Raw genomic sequence first — 26,795 nt, forward strand, 5'->3', positions numbered from 1 at the left:
ATACACACACAAAAAAGAAACATATACCTTGTCTCTCAAAATAGTTCTGCAGCAAAAAGAATGTCCTCCACTAGCTTTGCCATTATTGTTACAGGATACCAGAGTAGTTTTGGTGTGATGTCCTCTTCTGGGATTAACTTGACCATGGGGGAACAACACTTCTTCCAAGGAATTCATCTTTACCTGCAACCAAAAATAGCAATCACAGCCATTAATGTATTCTCAACCAATATAAATAAATAATAAAGCAATTTGTGTAAAAGGATTTCACCTACACTTGGTCACTGTCAAAAAGTTCAATAACAACTTTAGGTGGGTTTTGAGCTACTGTCTGTGGGTCCCCGTAGATCTCCAATTTCATTAAATATGAGAGTTTGGTCCCATGTAGGATTTAGAGTTGAATGAATGATCTCAGTTGTTTTGCTTTGATGGAGGAAAGAAACGTGAGCATACGGATCTGGAATATCATACAAAGATTAAAAGCACAGAGTTACAGACAAACAAAACCCCATCAAGTCATAAAGCACACAATCACAATTTTAATCAAATACAGTATGTTCTTTTTTTGTGTTGTTACCAGCTCTAAGCCATTCTGTTTAAAACAAAAACAAACACATATATGTAATTTGCATTTAATAGAGCAATTTCCATTTGACTACTCAATCGCTTCCTTTATACAAGTCTTGATTAAGAGTAATAAATGAAAATGATAAAATATTTTGTAAATCAGAAAGAGAACCTGAAAACTAAAATGAAACATTGTCTATACTAATCTCCTCTTAAATCTTGTCTGTAGAAACTCTTTTTTGTTATCTCCATTGATATACAGCCTCATAAATAATACAAAGAAATAATTCTAGTTCTGAATAGTTGCCAAACAACAAATTCTCCCAGGCTATATAGCTCAGATCAATCTTGGTTTCAACATGCTTATTTATAGCAATCTCTTCTTGTGAAACAGCTGAATGATTAAAGTGGTCTAGGCCCAGTGTTTGGCAGGTCTTTAAATCAACAAGAGCTCTGCAGAAGGTATCTGATGATGGTCATTGATGTTTCCTGTATAAATTGCAATTACTAAGGATTCAAGGCAATTTTAAAGGTTATCTTTAGGTCAGTTTCAATAGCTTCTGACTAGGTACCTGATCAGAGTTTTCAAAATTTTGGCTAACTCTTCAAGCTAATTTTAGGGGAAAATAAAATGTAGATGAGCTAGTTTATGTATGACTGCATATGAGGTGCCTGTCCTGAATTACACATATGCAAATTAGAGGCATTTATTATTGTGTGTATTGCTTTTAAGTGCTGCATAGTGAAGTAAGACCAAATACACCAGGCAGTTGTATGAACCTTTCTCATTTCAGAAATAGCACTGAAATATGTATAGTGCTATATCTTCTGTAACAAATGCATTACATTACTCAAGTATTACTTAAAACAGGGAGAAAAGGATGCAAATGGAGGATAATGGGGAAAGAAAATTACTTTCAGCTTTATCTTTTGCTGAACTTCCTTAAAGGAAGTGTAAGTTTTATTCTTACAGAATCTAAATTCAATTTGCTCTCCAACTTCACAGTGAAATTTTAATTTTAATTTGCAAAAATTGAATCTTTGATAAATCTGGGTATTAGCCTGACACAAAGATGTCAAATGGATACAATACCGTTGGAATACCTAAGAGCTGGAAATAAAAAGGCAAGCAGTACACATTTATAAATGAAAAAAAGCCATGCTTTTTAGTAAGGCACAGTGTAGTTCTTCTACAAGTTCATCTCCATAATGAATTAATATAAAAAAAACTGAACACTGAGAGGTAGTTGGTGATGTGACAACCATCCAGCTTTCTTCATCCTTGCTTTTGTGCAAGCTTCCTGCACAAAAAAACTGCATGTAGACTTTGGTTAGAAGAAGAAACTAAGGCAAGAGGAAGGGACTGGTCATGGGAAATTCAGACCTTATTTGAAATCCCATTCCCTTACGGAGTATTCATTGGAGCAACAGGTACTGCACACATAGAACACTGCATTTTTCGTTGCTTCTGGGGCAGTACTAACCAATCTGAGATCATACCTAACAAAGCTGAGACTTTCTTTACAGTGCAGTTTTAGTAGCTGGGACCTACACACAAACCTTATGATGTTCTACAGCTAAATCAAGTTACTGGTTCATGGTAAAAGGATTTTTCCATACCTGAAAAACTGTCTTTGTCTAAAGCCATGAGGTTTCTTGCCTGGTAGACGTAACAGCGAAGGTGGTAAGTATATACTCCTGTATCAAATAAATAAAAACAGTTCAAGTGCATTATACAGGCTCCATTTCTGTAATGAAGATATTTTGAGTTTAGTCAAATGCCTTACACATTTTAACACAAGAACTGTAGTAACATTTTTGGTTTTCTTGTGACAGGTATATTAATACCAATGAGTTAGCACCTGAGAACATTTGTTCCAACACAAAGCAGAAATGAAAAAGCCCACTAATGCTATTTGGGCTTTTTTTGCCATATGATCATCTAAAAATCCTTGTATTCAAAAACTCCTGTTTGAAAGAGCATGACAATCTAGCTCATCCAAAGAGAATCAATAAGTGGGCATTCCTGTGCTTAATTTAAATATTCACTACAGTACTTCCGGGGACCTGAGTGTTTCGCATTTTTAGCTCTTCGCTCTAGAAAATTATCCCAATTGCAACTGTGTCTCTTGAACTAAAAGATTAAAAAAAAAAAAAAAACCAAAACACTGCAGGTAAGGTGGAATAACTTTAAAAGAAGATGTGAGACTTTCCCAAACCCAGGACAGCATGTGGTGCAGTCACTACAGCCTTTCTTTAAAAGATATCACCTCTAACCGTTTCAGCCCTTGAAAAAATCTGAGCCACTCATAGCCTCATTGAGCTGAAACCTCTGAACTCTGGCAGGAGAAGGTGTCATTTTCCTCCAACTGTGGTCTTTATTAAAAAGAAACTGCAATAATTTTCCTCAGGTTCTAAAAGATTTAAGATTTAGGCACCCATTCCCAGCAGGGAAATCAAGTTCTGCAGAGTCCCAAGAAAGACAAGTGTTCCAGTCAGAGCTCCTCAAAAAGGATTTTAAATTTCAAGATTGGCCTCTATTCCTGTTAACTAGCACTGGTGGTTCCCATCTCAGTGTCCCTGCTTTTGTGAATCACATTACAGTGATTACAAGGCATTTAAAACCAATCCAGGTTGGCAAAGTTACAGTTTTGTTCACTTTGCCAACTCAACTACATGGTACTGCTTCCTCTGGGTCAGGCATTGTCTGACCCTGCACTGAGCTGGTTAAGTGAGCTAAAACAACAAAAAACTGACTGTATATACATCGTCTCTGCTGCACTAGCTCCCTGCATTGTCATGGAGGGACCCCAATGCTAAAGATGCATCATTTAAGACAGCATAAATTCAGGTGCTGCAATAGTTAGCTTTAGAATTCCTGTCCCATACAGGTTTTAAAAATGGCTGTGTGACAGTGAACTAAAACATCAAAATGACTAACTGTAATTTTTATATTAATAACCTAATTAGGGCCCAATCAGGGATCTGATAGTCATTTTAACAGAAGGTATATAAAGCTAGATGCAAAACATAAAGCATTATGAAACTGGGGAGAAACAGATATGATTTTTAAGAAAGGAATTGTTAAAGAACCTACTGTCAAAGTGGCAGGAAACAAGAGGTGTATTGGCACCAAACACCTTTGTAGCTGAGTCTTTGGTTTTGTCAGAACTCTTTCCTTCTCCATCATCAACACTGGTGTCTGCTCCCTGAAGTTATATATAGAAAAAAGCTATTGAGTATTTACAAACATAGAAGGAATCTGAGAAAAGGGGACTCTGTGTGTGAATTTACGGGTTTCAGTCTCTCCTCCAGGGCAAGGAGAAATTTACTTCTGTGAGTAAATGTACTTTAAGATGTTTACTCATGTCCAGAGGTCACTTCCTGTTGCCATTGAAGCTGTGCAGAAATCGTATCCCACCATTTCATCTTACTTCCAGGACGCCTTATTTCTCGAGTTACCCTAGCTACCTCTCAGCTCAGATTGAAGGACAGGTTGCAGGTGTCCTGCACTGCACTGTGCAGAGAACTGCTCTAAGGCTTTATCCAAGCAATAGCCAGAAGTACAGTCATAAGCAAAACTGATATAGGAATTATTAAACTCTGTGAAACCAAATTAAGTGAAAAAAGAGAATGCTCCCAGCGAATCCTTGGTCATCATTTGATGTAAAAAAGAGAAACAAACCAAGAAAAAAGTGCAAACTGTTGTTAATGCTATACAATCAGACTCAGAAGTCCTATATATTTTATAAAAACGAAGTAGCCTTCTCACACGATTTGCTACAATTTGTATTTTGGTAAATAGAGCTTATCTGTGAAGTTTTGTAACCTGAAAACGTGAGGAATAATTACTTTCTGGTCATCTATTTGTGACCTATGACATTCTGGCTCCTCCAACACTTGCTCTCCTTTCTTGTGTTTGGTTGTTTATACATGCAAATACTAATCAGGGACAGCTGTTTCAGTGCCGGTTCTTTGTTGTGCTGATGTTAATATATCTAAATTATGTCCCTGAAAATCTTGAGCTACCTTTTCACTTTACTTGTTTTTACTTAAAGAAGGCTTATTTAGTAATTTGGCCTTTTGCTCTAAATCTCATGTAATGCAGTAAAAAAAATAAATTGAAAAAGAAAGTAATAAATACAATCAAAGTATATATAAAATATATAAATTATATATAATATCTAATATTTTCTATGCAATAGAAAATATAAAAAAATACTAATACAAGAGTCTCTACTCCAACTTTCATGGTCTCTTTCAGACTTTAAATAATTTAAACAATATAAACTGTATTAGTTTCTTAGTTACGTATCAGTCTAACAATTTAAGAATGACTGATATACTTGTTTATTTACCGTGAATTAACAGTTTGACCTTTGAAAGACTTTTTTGATACTCTATCCTTACCAAAGCACCTTCAAGTTTAAAGATAGCTGCAGCACCGTGTGTCTCTGAGGGAGCCATTTTTCGTCTCCATCGTCTTCGACGGAAAGTATCAGAACTGCGTTGTTTCCAGTGAAATTTCCAGCCAATCAAGGAAGCATATTCCCATCCTTCTTGATCTTCATATGATGACATTCCCTAGAGGACACAAATTCTTGTTATCCACAATGTTGTATGACTGTAATGAAAAAAGCAGCACTTGCTCTGGCAGGCCTAAAATTCCCCTTATAAACCAAAGCTAGTAACATCAATTTACAAAAAGATAAAGAAAAGGAATATAATGAAAAAAATAAAAGGTTGTTCTAGATTTTTTTTTTTGTTTCGTATTACATTTTTTCTTTACTCAGGAAATGAGAAATTCATGCAGATTTTTTTTTTTTAAAAAAAGGAAACTCAACCTGTTACAATGTGCAAGTCCCTGACTGGATCTCTCTTTTGCTTACCCTCCCTGCTGTTACTGCTTCAGGTAAATCCCTCCTACGTCTCCGCACCAATCTTCGTCGTCGATGTGTGTGGTACATTTTTTCTGCAGCAACCCATGACTTGGGCTTAGTGTCTGGAGGAATAGTAATTCCATATTCCCATCCTAAAACAGAATTGATTAGTTGGTATATTTTCAGAAATAGAAGCAAGATACAAAGAAGAAAATCATGGGAAGCAGAGTGACTGTACCTAAAGGTACAGTCTGTACCAGACTGTAAAGGATGAAGCTTTATCACATAAGACTATTCAGCATTGTAGAACCTAAATGTCCAATAGCCAGGGGGCAACTGATGACATTTTAATGATGCTAATATATGTGACAATAAAAATCTCAATATTAAACCAGATACAATATATTTCAAGTTCTTTTCTTCTCATTCTTGTTTTTTTTTCAAATGTTGATATCACATTTTCATACTTCACCACAGGAAAAACTCATCTTTAACTTTAAATAAGAGTTGAATGTTCTGTGCACTCTTGTAACTCCAGCAGATTGGCATTTAAAGGAACACCAACTATATGAACTCCGATCATAAAACTTTAAGAATTGGTATTTTGACTATGTATTATAATTCATTTGCCAAATATTTAGGACTCAGACTTTAATTTAAAGTCATCACATTAAAAAGTTAATGCAGACTCCTAACAGAGGTTCTGGTTAAGACAGATATCAATACGCTAAGATAAAGAAAAGATTTTTTTTATCCTAATAGCTAGCTATTTCACATATATTTAAAAGCAGCAACTATTTGAGAGTTTTCAGCTGTTTTAAAACAAATAAAAATTCATTATGGTTTTGCAAAATTCTGGGCTTTCCAGAATCTCCAAAGATCTTCCCTTTTGTTTTCATTATTCATTTTCAAACCACCAAACCAATCTCCTGTAAATACTGTCTCAAGTTTTGGACTTCTCTTAAAGAACCTCAGTTACTGCTACTTATCCGTGTCTTATAGGTCCAATTGTAACCACTGGACTGCATTAAGACCGGACTTGCAAAAAATGTTCTGGAAACTTATTTTAAAAAAGAGTGGATTCTATTTCCAAGCCCGTTGTTTATACACACAGCTTTCCCATATGAAACCTCTCACGTTAATAGACTGTTGTTTGCATTAACCTTCGTTTTTTTAAGTTGTCAAAGTTTTTGGCTCAATATTGTCATCTGCTGCTGTACTTAAGACTAACATACAGCTTCTTCGACTATGAGATTCTCTAGTAAGCACTTATAAATGCATTTATTATGTATCTTGTACAAAATAGCTTTTGATCTAAAAAAGACTCAATGAGAATGGTGAGTTTGATGGAACAGTGATTAAAATGGAAATAGAAACAGATGTAGACAGTGAACACTTTCTCAAGGTCATTTAGTCTGATTCCTTAAGCAACTGTTATCCAAATATTTCCTTGATACTTTTCCACAGGGCAACCACTGTCACACCCAGGATATTGCCACAGTCTTGATGTACATCATCCTTCAGTATCAACAACAGATTTTCCTGATAATCAGCAAATAAACAGTAAATCTTACCATGCTCATCCACTGCTCGATTTAGATCAGATTTCCAAGCATCATCTTCCCACATCCATCCCAGAGGACATGTGAACTCACGTGGGGGTGGAATTTTTTCTCCGTTCTTTTATGTAGGGAAAACATAACAGTTCTGTGCATTAATAGAGCAAATACACTGTGTAGCAAAATATAGAACTCCTTCTCTTAAACCCTTATTTATCCAGTGAAAACTTTAAGTCTCACCACATCTGTGTAACTCTCTTCAGATGCTTTCCATTCCCCTCCAGGATAGCGACTCTCATTTTCATATACCTCGTCAGTAAACTCAGTATGACCAGCATCAGCTTCAGTCAGCAAACTGCACATCCAAAACAAATATAATAATAAATCAAAAATATTTTAGTTCACTACAGAGAAACATATAGAAACAAAGCACAGAACATGCACACACGGTGGTATTCTGGATTTCCATCTATATGAGGGACACTTATTTCCTTAGAACGTCTTTCTTAAACTGAAGCAACCGCAGTAGTAGTAAGCAATAAGAGGAACATTACCCATAAATATGAGTGACTAGGCATGATTATTTTAACTGCTGCGTTATTCAGGATCTGCTTTTAATACGTCCTCTTGAAAAAAGAAAAAACAACATATATTTAAATGTAGGAAACCCCAGATCGTGTATGGCAGTTACACGTGTCTCTAAGGTGCGTGCATCTATGCATGCACCAAAATTTGACAATGTACTTAGATTTGTTTCCCTTTATGCTCTTGACAAGGCAAGCAATCAGTTGGCTAGTATTTTCTAATTTGCAAATAAAAGAAATGAGGGAACAGTAAATCAATCAAAAGCCTTTTGCTTTCCCTCAGTGCTTCACTGCAGTTCAGAACGCGCTGAAGTGTGTTCTACAGTGCCATTTGCTGGCCAAATACAGCCAGGCAGATCTCCCAGTAAAAGCAGATGGCAAAACCATGTATTTCAACAGGAGGGCATTTTCCATTATCTGAGAAAGTATCTCCATGTTATTGCTTTTCTTCATGTCAGATTATTCACTGAAATAAAAGTTATTAATTTAATATGAAAAAAACTCCATCCATTCATACCTATGACAGATACAATTTTAAAATTAATCAAATAATAGCATACATTTTTCCTGCATGGTTATTCTACAGCAACAGTTCTGTATTTTTTTCACTATCATAACACAAGAATTTAAAATGGGGTGAATATTTTCTTTTAAGAAAGAAGAAAATAGTCTCTTTCTCATGCTGTTTTTTGTTTATGAAAAAAATAATGTACCCAGTCTGGTTTAAAATGTGGCAACACAGCTGAACTGGCACAACTCCAGAGTTTAAAACCTTTGACAGAGAAAGACTGACCCTGTTAGAGCTGGCGGAGAACTGACACCTCATGAATTTGGTCTGCCAGGGGAGGAGTTGTCATATGGCATCACAACCTTAGAATCTGAAAACAACTCCTGCCTTGAGTCAGTTTGAGAAATTACCTACATCAGTTGTTGAATGATGGAACTTCTCAACACTTAATGAAATAAACACAAAAAACCACCTAGTGTATGTGAACCACTACACAAATGCTGTAATGGTGTTGCTACAACACGAATTGAAGCTTTATACTGGGTGTCAGGGTTAAGCTTCTACCAAGGGAAGACCCAGAAATCCAAGGGTTTTGTCTGAAACAATCACAGCAGGATCTCTGAATCTCACACAGACACACATAAACCTCACAGTAGCTTTCTAGGTATGAAATACTATTATTATCCCTTTTATAAAGATAAGGCACTGAGACCCAAAGAATATAAGTAATATAGCCATCATGACATGGGGACCTCTAAACCATAAGCTGGTTTCTAGGAAATGGATGCATTCTTTCTGTTGCCTGTTTTATTTCACTTTTTTAAAAAGGTTATGTTAATTTTAGTGTTATTAACTAGCTTTGACTATCAGCTGGTTTTTTCTGTCATAGAATGTTCAACTTAAAATCTCCTTCTCAGTGAAGAAAATATAGAGGAGCTTTTAGTCTAGACTACAAATGTCTTTATTGCTGCCCACATAGAATTAAAAAAATCTGACCTTCTTTCAGGATCAATCATCCATTCTCCTTCCCACTCCCAGCCCTTTGGGGGTAAAAAGTACTCTTTTTTCAGTTTGATTTTTCCTGTGACATCAGAAAACTTGTGGCGACCAACAAGTCCTGAGGTACCCCACTTTCCAAAAAGGAAAGCTTGATTTTCATACTGTGTGGGAAGAAAGTAAAAATCAAATTATCATTTAGGAATAATAAACAAATATTTCTGTAAATTTTACAAATGAATCATTCTATTATACATTTCCTTTCTCTGAAATTAAGTACCCCTTTCTCCATTACTCTGCAATGTCATCATTAATTTCTTTTTTTAATTTCCTTCTATGCTGCCTGGTAAAGCAAATCTTCTCAATTTATTGCCTCTCTACAACCACATTCAAGCTTCCTCAAAATTAAAGCTCTGTTAAATAAAATATTGTTATATTATTCAAACAAGTTCCTTCTGTTCCTTAAATGCATGATTCTGTCATTCTTTTCCATCTCAAATCTCCTCCTATTTAAAATATCTTATTTTGTAACACAGAAAAGTGTTATCATAGTAGCTACCAGGGGCATGATTCTGTTAGCCCAGTTTATATAGTCTACTTCCCTTCCTGAGATTATTTGTAATTTATGATGGTCTTGAGTTTTCTGCTCTTATTCCTGTAAAATTGTTGGACTGCTGTATGAAGAGTAAAAAATGAGATATTCAATAGTATCTTAAACTCTCTACTTAAAAAATGGCTTTGAACACCCATTGCTTCAAGCAACTTACTACAGCACTACTAAATATTTAAGCATAACTGCAATGGTGACACCATTGTAAAAATGTCTTGTTTCATTAGCTATTTTACTGATATTGGATTATGTGCACCATTGGGTGATGTGACATATAACAGACATCTGCCACTTACCATTACCATTCAAAATCTCTATTATATGCTGCGGGACTATTTCAATAATTTTTATTCTTACCTCTTATCTTTGAAATGTTATCATAACATAGCTTTTTGTCATCAAAATCTACTGGTTTTGACCAGTTTTCCTGTAGCAGTAAATTTTCCACTGCTACAAAAGAACCATTATTAAGCAAAACCACTTGCATTCAAGTATAATTTGTAGTAGTGAAGAAGCAATTAAAAGAAAAGGGTTATTCCCATGCCAAAACATAATGGTCTAGATCCCAATCTTAATTACACTGACAAAAATCTAAAATAAATGTCTTTGAAATCACTGGAGTTAACCAGATTTATACCTGATTAACCAGTTCAGAATCTGGTCTGTTGAAGTTCGTCTGCTAGGTACAATGGACTTGATCATTAATTGCCTCGAATGGGGTCTACTTGTTTCGTTATAATAAATACTACTCTACCTCTCTGTCCAGAATGCAAAGAAATTCAAAAGAGTTCCAATTGCACTGAATTCCTAATATTCATGTCCAAGTTTAAAGTAAGAGAGCAATGATGGACATACCATTTCAGCAAAAACACTGAATGTTCCCTCTGCAAAGCTATTAAACTTCTTTTCCACTGCACTGAGCCCAAGCCAAATGTTAATTCGCAACTCTGCAGGCATTTTGACATCTTTCGTCTTGTCCTGTGGGTACTGGCACACAAGTAAAAATGTTATTCTTTGTTATGTTACGCAGGTATTGTAGATTTCAGTAAAACATATGCAATAACATAGAGATATGAGTAATAATAACGTGATTTATTTATCACTTCCTGTACTGCTTTTTCTCAAAAGCCAGTAATAAATAGTCCAGGAAGGAAACATTCTTTAAATAATACCTGCCTAGGGCATGTAAAAACCAAACATAGTAACAGTAGTGTCATCCCTGTTCCTCTATATTCTCTCCCAAGTTTTATTTAACAAGATTTTGACAATAACTTCATTGTTGATGTTTGAGTGTCTTGCCAGGAGACTCTGGAAAGGCAGAGGTTCGTTGGGATGGTTCACTACACACTGAATCAATGCATGCTAAGGGGGCTTGCAAAGAACCATGAAGGTACAGGCTTGTCTGCATTGAAGCATTATTCAGTGTAACTATTGCTACATTGACAAACTCTTTAAGTGCTATTGTTTTACAGTCAGATCGCTTTTTTTCAGGTTACGTTTATTTCAATTGAAGATAATATAAACTTAAATGGAGATATTCCTATTCAAGAGTAAGACTCAATTCAGAGAGACATAAGTGCTGGGTGTAGACATGCTCTGTATTACTTGTAGAAAACCATCAAAAACTTTGAATGCGTTTTTGGAACTTCTCTGACTTACACTTATTATTCCCTCTGAAAGTCTACGTGCATGTCCAACCCGGAAATACCAACAGTAACACTTTAAAAGTCCTGTCACAAGTTTGTGCTCTTTCAGAAAAGCCTCAGAGATCAAAGGCAATCTGGTTCTAACTGGCTTATGATGAATTTACAATTTCTGTGATATTTTGAAGAAGTTACATGCAGTTGGTTTTTAATCTGTCCTGAGTGTAGATATCTCATTTTTCATAGTTTGTTTGCACGTTTCATGCTCATGTCTGAGGGCATCTCAGTTTAGGGAGTTAATTATTTCTTAAGAAGAAAAAAAAAAGTACCTTTAAAAAGATTGTTTGGGTCTTTCCACAATATTTACCAGATGATTCAGGGCTCGTTGTGGAATACAGCACTTGGTGTGCAGGAACACGAGCATAGGCCAGTCTTTTCTCCCCTCGGATCATCCATATGATTACATCAGGCATACTGTTCTGTGGCTGCAGGTTATTTGTGGGGAAAGGAAAGATAAGAATAATAATTAATAGAACATTAAGCTAATCTAGTGCTTAGAAAACAGAAACATAAATTAGGATTTATGTCAAAGAATTTATCACTGAGAATCAACAATTGCCATGAATTTATTATAAATAGAGGAAATTGCTTTACTAAGCAAGACATAATTCTGAAAGAATCATAGAAGATACCATTGAGATTTTTGGAAGGTAAGTAAGTTCTATTAAAAAAACAGTTTTTATGTATTTTCTAAATATTTCTAGAGACATTTTATATCTCAATCCTCTTATGACAACTGTAGTGACTGATCCCAAATGGTAATGAACCTTATTGACTTGCTACCTATTTAAGTGCTTATGATGCTTCCATATTAAGGGTATATCATCACAAGACTTTTAGCAGAAGACATAAACCACCTAATATCTTTTTGCAGTTTGTGTATATCTTTTATGCTAGCTGCTCTTTTTTTTAAATCAGTATCTTTTCAGAGCAGAAGCAACAAATCAAAAATTTCTACAATGTTGTGACAACCAGTTATGAGATAGCAGAGATGAAACCAGGAAATGTTGCTGAAAATTTAAAAAACACAGAAACAAAGAGATTTAACTCTGTTAGAAGTTGATTTCTATGGCTAACAAGCTGTGGAAAGACAACATATATCCTGCAGTCCCTGAACCAGCAATGTGACTTGCAATTCTGGAAGAAAGGAAAGGACAAAATACAATCACTTTAAACAGAATAGAGTCTATTCCATAAATCACAGTGTGTTCATTACCCAACATGCATTCTCAGTGAAGACAGGTAACATACAAGAACATTATGTTTAAATAAATCTTAATTACAGAGGGGAACATGTTTGCTTTCACAGCATATAAAATTAGTTTCCTAAGGAGAGCGGATACTGCTTAAGCAGCAGTGAACTTTACAACTATCTGTGTTAGAGAGGTATTGCTAAACTAACTGAATCACCAGTACTGTGTAGCACTAACCTCTTCACTGAGTTGCAGTAATTTATCCAACCAGTCCTCAATTTCTGTCAGAGTGGCTTTCACATCAGTAGCTTCATTTCTCATCCTTGCTGTTGCTTCTCCAATCTGCTTGAGAGACTTGAGTCGCAGTTTTTCTATCTGAGTGTCAAGGACTGTAATATTAGATTTGCCTTCTATGAGGGGAAATGGTTTACTGAAAAGAGAATGTTAATTATGGTTAATAACCTTAGTGGATTTTATTTAGCCACACACTGAATACAGCCATGCAAACAGAGGCAAGAGATTGAGTGCCACTTTTTCCTGCTATTAAAAGTCACAGAAAGAGTGCTATAGCATTTATTTCTGCAGAGATTTCCACCTGACAAAGTGTTTACAGTAAGGGAAATGGTGTACTTAAATATACAAACACCAAGGTAGAACAGCTTGATGTGTATGCTTTAATGTAATTACTGCTAACCAAATCAAGCAAAATCCATTTCCCTGTATATTCACACAAAAAAATTATTGTCTCAGAATGTACATCTCAAAAACGAAATCAGTGCCTTCAGACCAACATTAGGTTTTTTTCCTTCAATGGAAATTGGAAATTCTCAGAAACTCAATATACAAATACAGCTCTTGTCTATGACTAGACTTATCTAACCCTCTGGCATGAAAACATCAAAGAACTCTAAAAAAAATCCATGACATAGAACTTCTGAGTCACTAGAGGGCAGAGTAACTACTCAATGGAACCAAGAAGTCATAGAACCATAGAATATCCTGAGCTGGAAGGGACCCACAAGGATCATTGGGTCTGCGGTCCACACAGGACAACCCCAAAAAAATCACACCATGAGTCTGAGAGCATCACAGTAAAAACAAGGAGAAATTAGCTTTTTTGAGTTGGAGGAGGTTTGAGGAAAAGGCAGCTTTTCAAAGACCAATGACTGTATCCCTTTAACAGAGTTCACTAAGAGGTCTTTAATATGATCCTTTAGAAAAAGTGTAAAAATTTTCGAAGACACTGTCTAGTTTGAAAAGACTGACTCTTCTTTGACCTACTTCTAATGACATGCTATGCACTTCTAAGGGTTTTGATTCTGTAAAACCTTGATACTGACTATGGTGCCTTCCACTGCACTTAGTTCTACTAATTTGAATGCAAGTGCTATCTGCCCTGAGTGCAAGTACTTAGACATAAATCAAATGTATCTGATCAGAAATTCCAGAAAGTAACCTCATTTTAGGTTTAAGTAGTGCACTGAAAACTCTCTCAGACTCCTAACTCATTTAAACTTTAGCACAAGAAGAAAAAATCTTCTATGAATTCAACACAAGGAATTATGTCTTTGACAGAGGTTTTATGAGCTGAAAAAACCCATCGTATCCCATGAACAACAGGAAGATCATCTGGGAGATATATCTAGGTGCTAATGTTCCATAACTGTTGAGTGATATTTTATAAAATAATGGACTGAATTAATAACAGTGTAGAGATGTGCCAGGTTGATGAGTGACCTGAAGTTCCCACACTCACTAGATGGCTCCATGTGACAACAGTTTGCCCTTCACATTTTGCTTTCCTAGAGTATTTCAGTTCTTCCTGCTGTCTTCCAGATCACAGCAGGTATTCTATGAAGTTACTAGTTTATATTTAGACATAAGCTTTCTATCATATAATTTTTTGCTAGTAAATACTGACATAAGCTTTCTATCATATAATTCTTTGCTATTATATATTGACCTCCACTGTTTGCTTTTTCCTCTGTTCAATTTTATATTGGCTCTACAACTTGATGAATTTGTTCTTTCATTCATGTTCCATGTTATTTATTCTTATGGACAATAACTGTTCCATCATTTTTTCCTTTCCTTTTCCTGTGCTGTTTCATCATCCACTTGTTTACTCTCCCCATCTCAATATCTCATTCTGTTAATATCTCTTTCTCATACAATTCCTTCCTCTTTATTTAGAATATATTATCTTTCAAAACCCTAAAGGCTGGCTCCTATTGCCTTCTCTGAACAATTCCATACATACAAACATATTGACTAAAGACTTAGTCAAAAATACAATCCTTATGGCCCTCAGTCTTCCACAGCTTTTGACTTTTTGTTCTGGGTTTACCAGTAAATCATAGAATTTCTTCCATCTTCAGTTTCAGACACAACATTAAAACATGGGTAAATCAAAGGTACATGAGGAATTTTAAAGAAGGCAAAATGGTAGAAAGACAGCAGAGAGACCTAATTTCCCATTTTTAGATTTTTTTCAAGAGACACTGTTTTATCACTGTTAGTAATAAAACTATCCTGAGATAACAGGGAATTACAAAACTAGATGGATTACTCCACTGGCAATATTCATGATGTTTTACTATTTTCAGAGATTTTTGGAATTCCAGTTCTTAGGTCAGTTCATAGGGATAGTCAGTTTTATAGTCCTTAGAATTTGTTTTCTGACTTAGTAAAGGCAATAGCAAACATTCTGAGCAGGCCCAGAATGATAACATAAGAGATAAAAAGGGTACTTTTACCTTATATCTTCTGTAAGTTCATCAATCAGCTTCAACCACATCTCAGCTAATTGGTTTTCAGAAATTTTAGCCTGCATTCCTGATTTTAAGGTGGCTAAGTTGGATTGCTGAGGAATTTAAAAGAAAAGGATTTGCACTTATAAACTTCCATTGTGGTTCATGGTCAATAGGACTTTTAAGACTTTGATCTTATTTATTTCTCTGTGTAAAGACCAAATCAAAAAAAGACTTAGATGTTCAAACTTGATTCATATTTAACAGAACTAACCTGATGTTCTTCCTCACTGTAACAATATATGATATTGCACCTAGCTTATAAAACAAATAACAGTTCCACAGATTTAACATGCCACTAACTAACACCGAGGACTCTTCCTTCCCCTGGGAATTCCCCACAGATTCAATCAGGAGTGTACTGAGCCTTGCCAAAATGCAGACCTATGATTAACAGTGCCATTTGTTACACTGAGCTATGTTTAATTTTGAATCAGAAAAAAGGAGCTAAAGCGTCAGAAAACTGTTCCATAATTTGCTCAAAATGTCACTTTTTGATTATATGTCTAAATGAAAAAAAAAAGTAAACATGAAAAGCATAGCAGCAAAAGAAAGATTTTAAGTGTCTTACCAGTCTTTCAGCCATGTTTAGGAGTACATTCACGGCGTCTAATCTATGACTTATGTCCTCCCAAAACGAAGTCAGTGTTACAACTGGCTTTGTGTTTGCCCATGGCAAGTAGTAATAATAATTACCTGGTGTGAAACATTTGGTTTTGTTACATTTCGAATTTATGGCAGGAGTATAATATTGTACATTGTTGCTATATTTATTTCATTTATGTACTATAAATCATTAAGAACATGCAAGCTAGTCCAAATTCATCAAAGGATTTGTTTTATTTTCAAGCCACTGTAGTGTTTGTTGAATGGCAAACTTTTACTTCAAATTGTTTCAAAATCCAACAGATTTCTTAAAAAATAAATTATCTGTTAATATGAAATGAAATATTCAAATAATTATTTCCAAATTAAGTCTGATTACTTCTTTTAATACAAATGGAAGAAATACTCCCCTTGGCAGTTAATTAAAAAAAAATAATAGCAAAATATATTTTCCTGTGATCTAGCTAGGCTGAGTTTTTTTCTAGGCTGCAATATGCATGGCTTAAAAACAAGTTATTATTTTATTCTAAATCAGAATATTTAAAGGGTGTTTTCCCTATTTAACTCCTAGATACCTGTAAAATAACGTGATTTTTTTCCTTGCAAATTTTCCTGTGCACATCTAGGACACGGTCAAAAGATTTCACTGAATTCTGTCAAAATCTCATTAATAACCCCTGTAGGCTTTGCAGCATGTATTCCATAAATGCAACTTCATCTCAAAAGCTGTGAAAAGCCACACACTCTGTCATATTTTCAGTAAGTGTGCAGTGCAGTCAGGGCTGACATTCCAAAGCTATAAAATAGCATCTCAAAACCAAAATTTTAGAGTCTTTCATCCCCGTACTGGCAGCATCCTTACCATCAAAAACAGCACTACTGTACTGGGTTGTCGATGCCAAAGGTTTACAGGTGGTATCAAACTTATTGCCGTAGTTACCAATGCTAACTTCGAACTGAATAGGCTCTCCAGTGTCTTGCAGCATGGTAGCAGAATGAAACACAGCAGCCAAGCAGAACTTCCGTCTGCGCTGGTATTTCTGCAAGAACAATCTTTTTACTTGTATTTCAATATTTGCAAAACAGGATCCACGATTATAGAAAAGAATAGCAATAATTTCTTAATGGAAATAATAACTTTAATATTTTTACTACTTTCTGAGAAGAAACCAAAACATATAATGTGTACAATAAATTACTGTATTTGATACTATAAAATGTTTCGAATTAACAGTTCTTGCTACGAGGGTATGACATTTTTTTAGCCACCACTCCTCAGTCACCAATAACCACGAGTAAACACCTCTTCGAATTCAGAGATTCAAATCTAGTTTTGATGTTTGTGAGTTAGATGATTCTCCAAAGACAACCAGCCAAGGCACTTCTCCATTATCAACAGTGACAAGGATAAAACAAGTATTTACCTCAACAACCAGCAAGTCATCATTAGGAATCATCTCTAACTTTTTATTAACAGGCTTGCTTTCAGGTACTGTAGACAGTTCGACCAGAATTCTCCCTCTGTAAGCAACTCCTTCTCCCTGTAACATAAACACACATAAATCCAACTTTATATATTTGTCCTACAGAAGCATACACTTTCTTTAGCTGTACCTGATTCTGGTCTCACTGAAGTGTTCTCAGAACTCCTGCAGAGGCATGAATGTACATACGTGAACAAGTGAAATTAAGCACTTGGCTTTAATTAATGCTAGAAGTTAAAAGCAAGGAAATAAGAAATATAAATGCATGCAAAGATGCAGTTAGTGAAAATCATCAAAAACACTGCTGCTCTATCAGAAACACCTTTAAAATGTAGACAGATAGGAATGGTAAATATTATTACACTTTCTTATTAATCTTAAATATAATATATTATTCAAAAAGAAACACCAAAAGGAGTGTAATGTGAAACAAAAAAAAAGATAAGACATTAAAATTCATTAATTTATTGATTAGAAACAACTGGGTTTAATTCTTTTATTAAAACAATTAACAAGGAAACTGACCTTTCCAAAGTTTAATTCATCATATGGGTCTGGGAATCCAGTGTATTCTCTTGGACTTCCATAAAAGTTTAGGTAACAAGGCCCAAATGTTGGTAAAAAGCCAACTTCAGTGTCTCCAGTGTTTACTAACAGAAAACATCACAATTATATCTTTGTTAATTACCATTATATTGTTAATTACTGAGCCAGAAAGGCAACTAACATTACTATCAAATCCACTGGAATGAAGGTTAGATATTAGTTACGTATTAGTGTTAGTAATGTAAGAACGCTTTATTCTCTGGATATACCATATGAATGTAAAGTAATTTTACTATACTTGTTCCTAACTTCCTTCCTCATTGTGCAATACTTATACTAAATAACACTTCACACAGTAACCCCCCCCCCCCGAATAAACAGAACTTCTGTCCCACCGCAAATATATGGTTTTCCTTTATGTCAAAGGGTAACACATTTACGCTAACAGAAAAGTAATATTTGCAATCATTTAAATGCACAAGCCAATGATCAAGCTAAACAGTCACAAAAAAGATGCACACTGTAGCAGAAAGCCCCCTACTGTTAACAGAGCTAATCCTACTGTTCTAATTTTTAAAATCATTTTCTGTGCTTATCCTTTAGTGTAAAACAGACTACTGCAAAACTTAATCATAATGCTACAGCACATTGTTTCTCACCAACTCCCTTTTCAGTAGGCTAAAATCCATACAAGACTGAAAGTCCACAAATTCAGTTGATTCTCAATCAATTCCAACGACAATAAACTGATTAAAATGAATAAACCAACTAAACTGAATAAAATTATTTAATGACTAACAGCTTAAAATTTCCCAATGTTTTAATCTAGCTAAAAACATATACTAATCAGTATTCAGAAATTTTTGTCAGTTTTAATGGCTAAGCTAGGAAACTGCACACCACAGCTATTTTTTATTTTCAGATATTTATAATATCCAAAAACTTGAAAAAGCATTTTCATTGCTAATGCTTACTGTCATAAAATTGTATTTTTTAACAATGTTCTGGTTTTGAGCAGAAAAATATACATAGGGAAGCCTCAATTGCATTACTGCTGTTATCTTTTGGGTTTGCATTTATGCCTTGCAAATTTATTAGATGAATGATATTCTAAAAAGCTCCTTTTAGAGCTAATTAAAATCTATACTCTAAGGAGTTAATTGTTCTTTCAGTAACAATCGAACACATGCCAAGGTTTTTGATTGATAAATTGAATGAGTGATGTAAAGATAATTAGAACAAGGTAAGCAACACACATGCAGAAAAATATTGCATAGTTTTGAGTGAACAGAAAAGATTCTATATTCTTTTCCTTCTTGTATCCTAGCTTTTGCCTTTGAACAAATGATCCTGGTACAAAAAAAAAAAAAAGAGATGAGAACAGGTTCTGAACCTTGCAACTGATATCACTTGGAGTGATCTGCTGCACAAAGAAGGAGGCATTTATTTATCACAGGAAAAGAAGGCTAAGATAAGAAAGTGACAGTGAAGGGTTATGCCTTGTATGACTATGCTACTGCTGAGTAGCACAAACAGATAGTAAAAATGAATGGGATGTCTTGATGTAATTTCCAGTCAACACAAACTCACATAAAATCTGCACAATACAAAATAATGACTTGCAGTTCCCTAGTTTGCATTGGGATACTTCCATATCGTTATATTTGAATCAGAAACAAATCAAAATTTGAATGAAAAAGAATTGTTGGAATGATGTTCAGTGTTTTAAAAATTCTAACACTGAACTGCTCACATCAGATCTCAGTCTGACTAGATTTGAGGTACAGATATGTATTAATATATTCACTACTTACTGATGCTAACAAACTAAACAAAATATAAATTTTAAAACAAACAAACAAAAAACCCCTCCCATATCTGGAACCAAAAGAATTATTTTCTATTTTTTTTAACATTTAATATTCAATTGTTTACTTTCAGAAGGTTGATTATCATGTATTACAGAAAATGACTCCAAGAAATTATTTGTCTTTAACCTAATATTATTTTATTAAGAAAGACAGTAAATGAAGTATTGTGCAGATGAATGAATGCTACCTTTCAACTGCAATCCACTCATATTTATTCCTCCCTATATAAATATTTATCACAAAGTCTTTTAAAACTGGATGTCAACCTAGACAGTTATGGAAAAACACATCTCTCCAGGTAGTAACAGAATCAGATTTTATTTTTCAGACTTTATTTATATAGCTTGCTAAGCATCAGCAAAACAGCCACTAATTATTTTAGGCAGTTACTTACTTCTGCAAGGTTCTGCAGCTGCAAAAATAGATGTGATCTCGTAGCTAAGTTAAAAATTGCAAGCCATTGTCAGACTAAGCACTTTATAATCGAAGCAACTACATGCTCATCTCTAACACACAGCTTGAAGCACCAGCCAAACAGAAACATTTTCAAACCAATTCCAGTGCCAAAACTGTTTTCTAGGGTTAGTTATTTTTTATAGTCTTTAATCATAATGGTGAAATATTTTAGAAAAGTAATTATTAAAAAATATTTTTAAGATTATGGATTATCTTAGGCAATACTCCTCAGTTTGGGCACTGGAAAGAAAAATCAATAACAGATGAAGATATAAACCTTCATATGATGAAGCCCCTGTTCCTGAAGATGAAAATTCTATATTATGAAAAGAGAAGTAGTTATATGACAAGTGACAACAGTATTGTAAAAACACACACATCACAAAGCAATCCCCTTCTAAAATAAAGTTGAAGGTCTGAGAAAAAATAAAGTTTATGTGGGTTGGAATTTTTCTTCCTGATTAATATAGGAAATTATTACTCTTCCTGTACAAATTTCAAAGGAAAAAAAAAAGCATGTAGCTGACAAAATATATTCCTTATATATATATATTCTGTTTCAGCTTTGTACAGTCCTCCACACAAAATACAAATTTATTTTTAAAACTATTTTTAAAATCTTAAGAACATTTAAGAATCCCACCACTCTCAGAGCCCCTTAGAGTATCTGTATTTACTGAGGACCATAGACTAGTTCAGTTCCACAATTCTTTAGAAGCCAGAACAGGCTTCAGGCACTGAAGAGAAGACTTTACATAGAAATGGCTATTCCAATGTCAGCATCTCAGTAGAGAGAGAAACCAAGTAAGATTTCCTCAGTTACCAAGTGCCTGGGTTCGAAGTATAAATGTGCTGTGACTCAGCTGCAGTTCAAGTTACGCACTTATACAGGGAGTATAAGTGATCTCTCCAGAGCTGAATTTCCCCCTAAAGCCTAAACCACTGCCTTTTTCTTTTGCTTCTGATTGCACATGGGATATATGAAAAGAATGTTTGCACAAGCTCTTCCTTCAACAGCAGTCATTCTAAGAGAACTACATTTGAAGCTTGAAGTTATATGACCGAAAATACAGTTCCATCCAATTCTTGCCTCAAGCCACTATGTTTTTGCCATTTTGTTTTTAAGTGCCTGATATAGCCACCAAGTTAAGGACAAACTGGTCTGTCTCAGATAGGTACATATATAGATTTTATAAACACAACAGAAAAAATTAGTAATTTAGACTTTTATTGAGGCAATGGTAGAAATGGTTTTGAGCCAGTGTCCTTTATATTAGTGTAGATAATCAGATAAATCAGATATCTTGTTATAAAAAGATGAGGTGATTGAAAATATAGATCACAAAGAAATAATCAATAATCACAAGATTATATTAAAACATAAATGTAACAGGACTTTTTTTTATATTATCCAAAATCATGGCAAAAAAGTATTTCTTATAATATCATAAAGAAGAGTTTTATTACAAAGCTATTTTCCGATGGGAACAACATGTTAGGCACTTCATATCCTGCCTATCTTGTTGTTTTCTTCCAGTTAATCAGTTTTGTTTTTTAGTTTTTCTGAAATTACATATCCAGCCATCTATACGGATTGAAGCACATAAATTAATTGCCTGCAATCATGCATTGCAATAAAATCTTCATTCATTGAAGCTAATAAAATAAGACTTACTAAGTAGGAATATGAAGCACTCATGCAATGAGATGCAGTGCCCATTTCTAGTAAGCTACTGATCAAAGACTGATCCAAGTTCCCCCAGCATCTGAAAGCAGCCTAATAGTACCCAGCAAATGAGTATGTGGTTCTAGATAGTTCCTTTAGGCTAATTACTCAGGAAAATTCCACAGCTTTTACATTCTCTTCCCAAAGAAAGAACAGATACTCTTACAAGGTGGCAATGGAAGTCTTGCTTACTAGTGCCCAAAGAATCAGTGATTCTGAAGCACTAACCCCAGGCTGCCTTGAAATTAAATATCTTCTTAAACATGTAAATAAACTGGCATATCTTACTCATGATAGATTGTGATATCGCATAGTTTTCTGAATTTGGCAAAGTACTCACAAATTTAATTAGTTCACTAACTTTCATATATATGTGTGTGTGTGTGTATACAGAACAGAATGCTGAATTTTGAATTAGTTACTGCTATTTCAATGATGATGTGGTTTAGACATTAAAATTTTAATACTTTGAAAAGTCCCACATCATGTTTTCTAGGAGCTTTGTTTTAAAAACTCCAGAAATAGATAATCTTGTTGCCACAGAATTGGGGAACTACACAAAAATACCCTTTCTTAGAACACTAATCTTTGCTATTCTCTGTAACACAAGAGAAGACAGTAAGTTAGACACTGCTCAACCAATTACCTCCAACCTCTCCTCCAGAAGCAGCAATTTTTGAGAGGCTTAAATATGTTGTTCCCACCACATCATTTTTTGTAAGACGATCCCTACAGAAAGAAGAAAAGAAAGACTTTATTTAAATATAATATTGGTCATCATACACAGAAGCAAGCTACTAGTACAGACATTTTGCATCACCTAGAACGCTTTAATATTACTAAGATGGTAATGACTAGTTACAAAAGTGGGTTGTACCAAGAAGAAATCACCTGACTTTTACACTGTCACTTAAAAAGTGACAGTGCTCAGTGCTCACTGCACAAAATTAACAATAATCCATGTTACACTAATCAGTCTCTTGTAAAGAAACCATAAAGATACTTAAACACTTGCTTAGATACTCTCACAGACCGTAAAAATACTAAAAATACCTGACAACAACAGAACCAGACTTTTCTTCACTTAATTTACTTTGTTTAGTACTTCGATTAAAAGTCATAACTTACCAGTCAATAACTGAAAGTTTTATTCTCTCACACATTGAAGGAAACTGAAAAAAAAAAGCAATTAAAGTAAAATAACTCATTATTTATTTTACCTCTGTAATGTTAATGCCCTGAGTTCCAGAAGGATGGGTGTTTTCTACAGAAACAAGGGAAAAAAACTGACCTTGATTTGAAGAGAAATAATTTGATTCCACTCTGGATTGGCATTTTTCTCAATTATATTTGTGCAAACCTGCCAAAAATGAAATCAACTAAACAGCACATCAAAGATTAAACAGACAAAACAGCATATACTAGCTATGACTTAGGATACATCATAATCTGTTTGGAAAAAATAGGTAGTAGTTAATGATGAATCCTGAATGGTTTATGCTGCAGTGAGCCGTTAGTTTTCTATTGATAACTACTGCTAAAGCGATCTGCATATGCAACATTAATGACTATTAGAGGGAAAAGAAAATTGGAAACTGTGTTTAAATATGAGATTGGAGTTACCCTACCTTTTATTTTCACTTGCTACAATTAAATGAAATTATCAAAGCCTGTTATTTCCACAAGCCACAATTTAATGTGATTTCACAGTAGTACTGAACTCTTAACACAGCAGAGAAATGAAATGGAGGAGTGACTTGATTCCAATTTTCTTTATGCAGATTTTAGAGTAGATGAAGAATACGGGATAGGCTATATTATTTGCTAGTCATATCTTTTAAAGATCCTCTACATTGGGTGTGGCAACCTGATTACATAACATATTAAAGAAATGACAAAAAACATAGGCTATGAATGAATACAAGTTGTACAGTTGTTCTCCAGATCAAATTTGGCATTCTAAGGAACACATTAGCAATAAAACACACAAACGCCGTTAACCTGTCCAGAAAGATCTGTATCATGAGTTACAAAAAGCCATCAGGAGCAGCCAGAAGGCAAGCAATCTGGCATGCATTGCTTCTAGCATTTACTCATACATTCCTTTTATTAGTCATCAGCTCTACACCCTTTCTACTGTACCTTGCTGTTTTTCCTCACTTTACAAAGTGAACTTTGTTTTTCATTGTTTTTTTATTTCTATAATTTCAGTAAACCTAAAAATTCATATTAGCATATGAAATCTGTTCTCAAGACTATGATTAGAATACAAAGATTCAGATATTTACTAAATTACCTTTTTCCCAGCAAAAGAAACTTCTACAAATGGATCCACCAGGTTTTTCTTGTCTGCTTCTCCTCCAAATATTTCCTTGACAGTCTGTGCAAAAGCATCATCCACTGGAGAAGTGTCAAAGATTAAATTAAGGTGGGTGGTTCTTGACGATGATGATTATTATTATTATTGTCAGTCTAAATAATAAGTAGTCCATACCAATTCCACCAAAATTAACCACCTTACAGATCTAGGAAGGATAAACCTGATAAAAGTCTAACCTGATAAACAAAATTCTGAAGCATATTGCTGGTAAAAATGGTGAATTTGTGCCTAGGAGCATTTTTAAAAATACAGATTTTTCAAACATCACAAGAAATGATGATGTGCTCCTGAATTTAAAGGCATCATTGTATTTGAAATCCATTATGCATGTATCTGTAGACATTGCCATTTGTTGTCACAGATATAGGTGAGAAAATAAGCTAATAAGGCAAAAAAGCCACCTACATTCTATGCGAAAACACATATGGCATATAATGAGAGAAACAGCCTTTGTCTCAGACAGGTAGGGTTGACACAAGTAAAATCTCACTAAAAGAACTAAGATCAAACTGCTTACAAACTTCCCTGCCCTCCAAGGCTCTTATTTAAGCTTATGGTACTCAGCTTAGAGCCACAAACTGCCTGCTGCTTTCCGAGATGCAGCCAGTTCCTAGATCCTTGTTTCCCGTGGCCACTCAGGAGCAGGGTGCTGGCACTGCAGATGGCCCTGGCCACGGCAGCAGGGGCTGACCGACTGCAGCAACCCTGTGGCCTTTGCCCTGCTGAACACAGCTGCAGCTACGAGCACCTGTGAAGAAATAATGGACTGCTGGCAAGAGGAAGCTGCAGTACTACTTATATCCTGGGATCTAAATGACATTGGAAAAGAGGGCTGCAGGGAACCACCTGTCTAATAACCTCTCAAAAGTTGGCAGAGATTGGGATCCAACGGGAATTTGACACATGTACCATATACTTCAGGAGAGGTGTACAGAACCTTATCTGCATATTGAGTGTTGTTACTTACATGTAACCTCTACGACTGGAGAGGGCTAGTGAAGATGACCCTTCCCCACTACCACTCAGCAACAGATGAACATTACCAATCTAATGGGTAACACATTAAGTTAACCATCACAAGAATTAAGTAGACTTACTGAGCATTAAAAAAGGACTGGAGCCATCACAGAATTACTGACTCAATTAAAAATGAAAAAGCCTCAAAATGTTTTATATTCGAAGAATGTTTCTGAACAGCTAACACAAATAAATGTTTCTAATGGTAAATAAAAACACCAGTGGACAAGTAGGGAGAAGCTACATACTCTGGGGAATGTCCTCAGCTCTGTAGATTTTGAGAAGGAAAGTGACCCAACGAAGTGCAATGCCAGCAGGTAATAACAGATTGCTCTCCACATCATCGCTTTCATTATCTCTCTCTCTTTTTTCAACCTGTTGGGAGATACAGTGGTACACAATAAAGACAGAATAATGTACAGAATTAAGGTGATTAGTTATACTGGTGCCCACAACATTCTTCAACAGAAGACTGTTGTCAGTTTTTTATGAAGAATATCTGTATCAAATTATCAAGCCACAAAAAATTCATTCTAGCTAAACTATTTTACTTACACTTTTAGCTCTAAAGTACTCAATTGCAGGAGCCCATTTTAATCATACTTTTAAAATCATCATCATCAGATGATGATGATTTTGGCCCATGTATAATGTCAATTCATGCAAATTTCATACTCATCTCAAGATAAGGTATCTTACTGCAATTAGAAAGGCTTACAAATCTGATATATATTTACCAGAACTTATCGCTTCCTCATTTATAAATAAACACACCACAAATAACTAGACATATCCTTGTGATTTCAAGAATAACGAGGACAGTAGAGAGGAAGAGTTAATATGCAACAAGAAGGAAATCTTCCATGGTTCTGAGGACCATATTATATTTAACTAGGTAGTACCAGTATGCAAAAATATCAGGCAGGAAGAACAGCAGAACTTAAACTACAGACAACAGTCAAGTAAGAAAAACATTACAAGAAAAAAGGGCCTGTTTTTACCTTGACAGAACAGCAGACAGCTAAAGATTGGATCGTTAAAACTACCTACTGCTTTCATATGCATCAAATTACTTGTGCCTGGCTTGTAATTATTGATAGGTCTGATTTTCACCTGGAAAAATTTGGAGCTTTCTGGTACTCAGGTTTCTCTGTGGGCTTGTCTACGTTATGTAGTAGTGGAGACATTCCTGACTTAGTCCTAGAACTGGTATCAATATGTTACTCGGCCTAATTAGCTCTGCTAAGGAGAACTCCATATTAGCTTGCATGCAAGAACAGTCTAACACATCTCTACTTC

At 34.8% G+C, this 26,795-nt stretch overlaps 1 protein-coding gene across 1 annotated transcript in view; it reads right to left on the bottom strand.

Moving 5' to 3' along the window:
• The window catches only part of MYOF (myoferlin), a 66,679-nt gene that overhangs the window by 17,486 nt on the left and 22,398 nt on the right, over nt 1–26,795 (bottom strand). The window contains 26 exon segments of the mRNA XM_032695180.1: nt 28–44; nt 47–157; nt 160–185; nt 276–352; nt 354–457; nt 2,188–2,265; nt 3,665–3,776; nt 4,978–5,151; nt 5,457–5,599; nt 7,022–7,127; nt 7,247–7,361; nt 9,095–9,258; nt 10,560–10,691; nt 11,677–11,832; nt 12,838–13,030; nt 15,357–15,463; nt 15,982–16,106; nt 16,879–17,056; nt 17,441–17,557; nt 18,026–18,150; nt 20,651–20,689; nt 22,746–22,828; nt 23,228–23,271; nt 23,391–23,459; nt 24,396–24,499; nt 25,745–25,871. Coding sequence (XP_032551071.1) covers nt 28–44; nt 47–157; nt 160–185; nt 276–352; nt 354–457; nt 2,188–2,265; nt 3,665–3,776; nt 4,978–5,151; nt 5,457–5,599; nt 7,022–7,127; nt 7,247–7,361; nt 9,095–9,258; nt 10,560–10,691; nt 11,677–11,832; nt 12,838–13,030; nt 15,357–15,463; nt 15,982–16,106; nt 16,879–17,056; nt 17,441–17,557; nt 18,026–18,150; nt 20,651–20,689; nt 22,746–22,828; nt 23,228–23,271; nt 23,391–23,459; nt 24,396–24,499; nt 25,745–25,871 — 2,826 coding nt within the window.

The sequence above is a fragment of the Chiroxiphia lanceolata genome, chromosome 8 (assembly GCF_009829145.1).
Source record: "Chiroxiphia lanceolata isolate bChiLan1 chromosome 8, bChiLan1.pri, whole genome shotgun sequence".
In the NCBI taxonomy this organism is placed as follows: domain Eukaryota; kingdom Metazoa; phylum Chordata; class Aves; order Passeriformes; family Pipridae; genus Chiroxiphia; species Chiroxiphia lanceolata.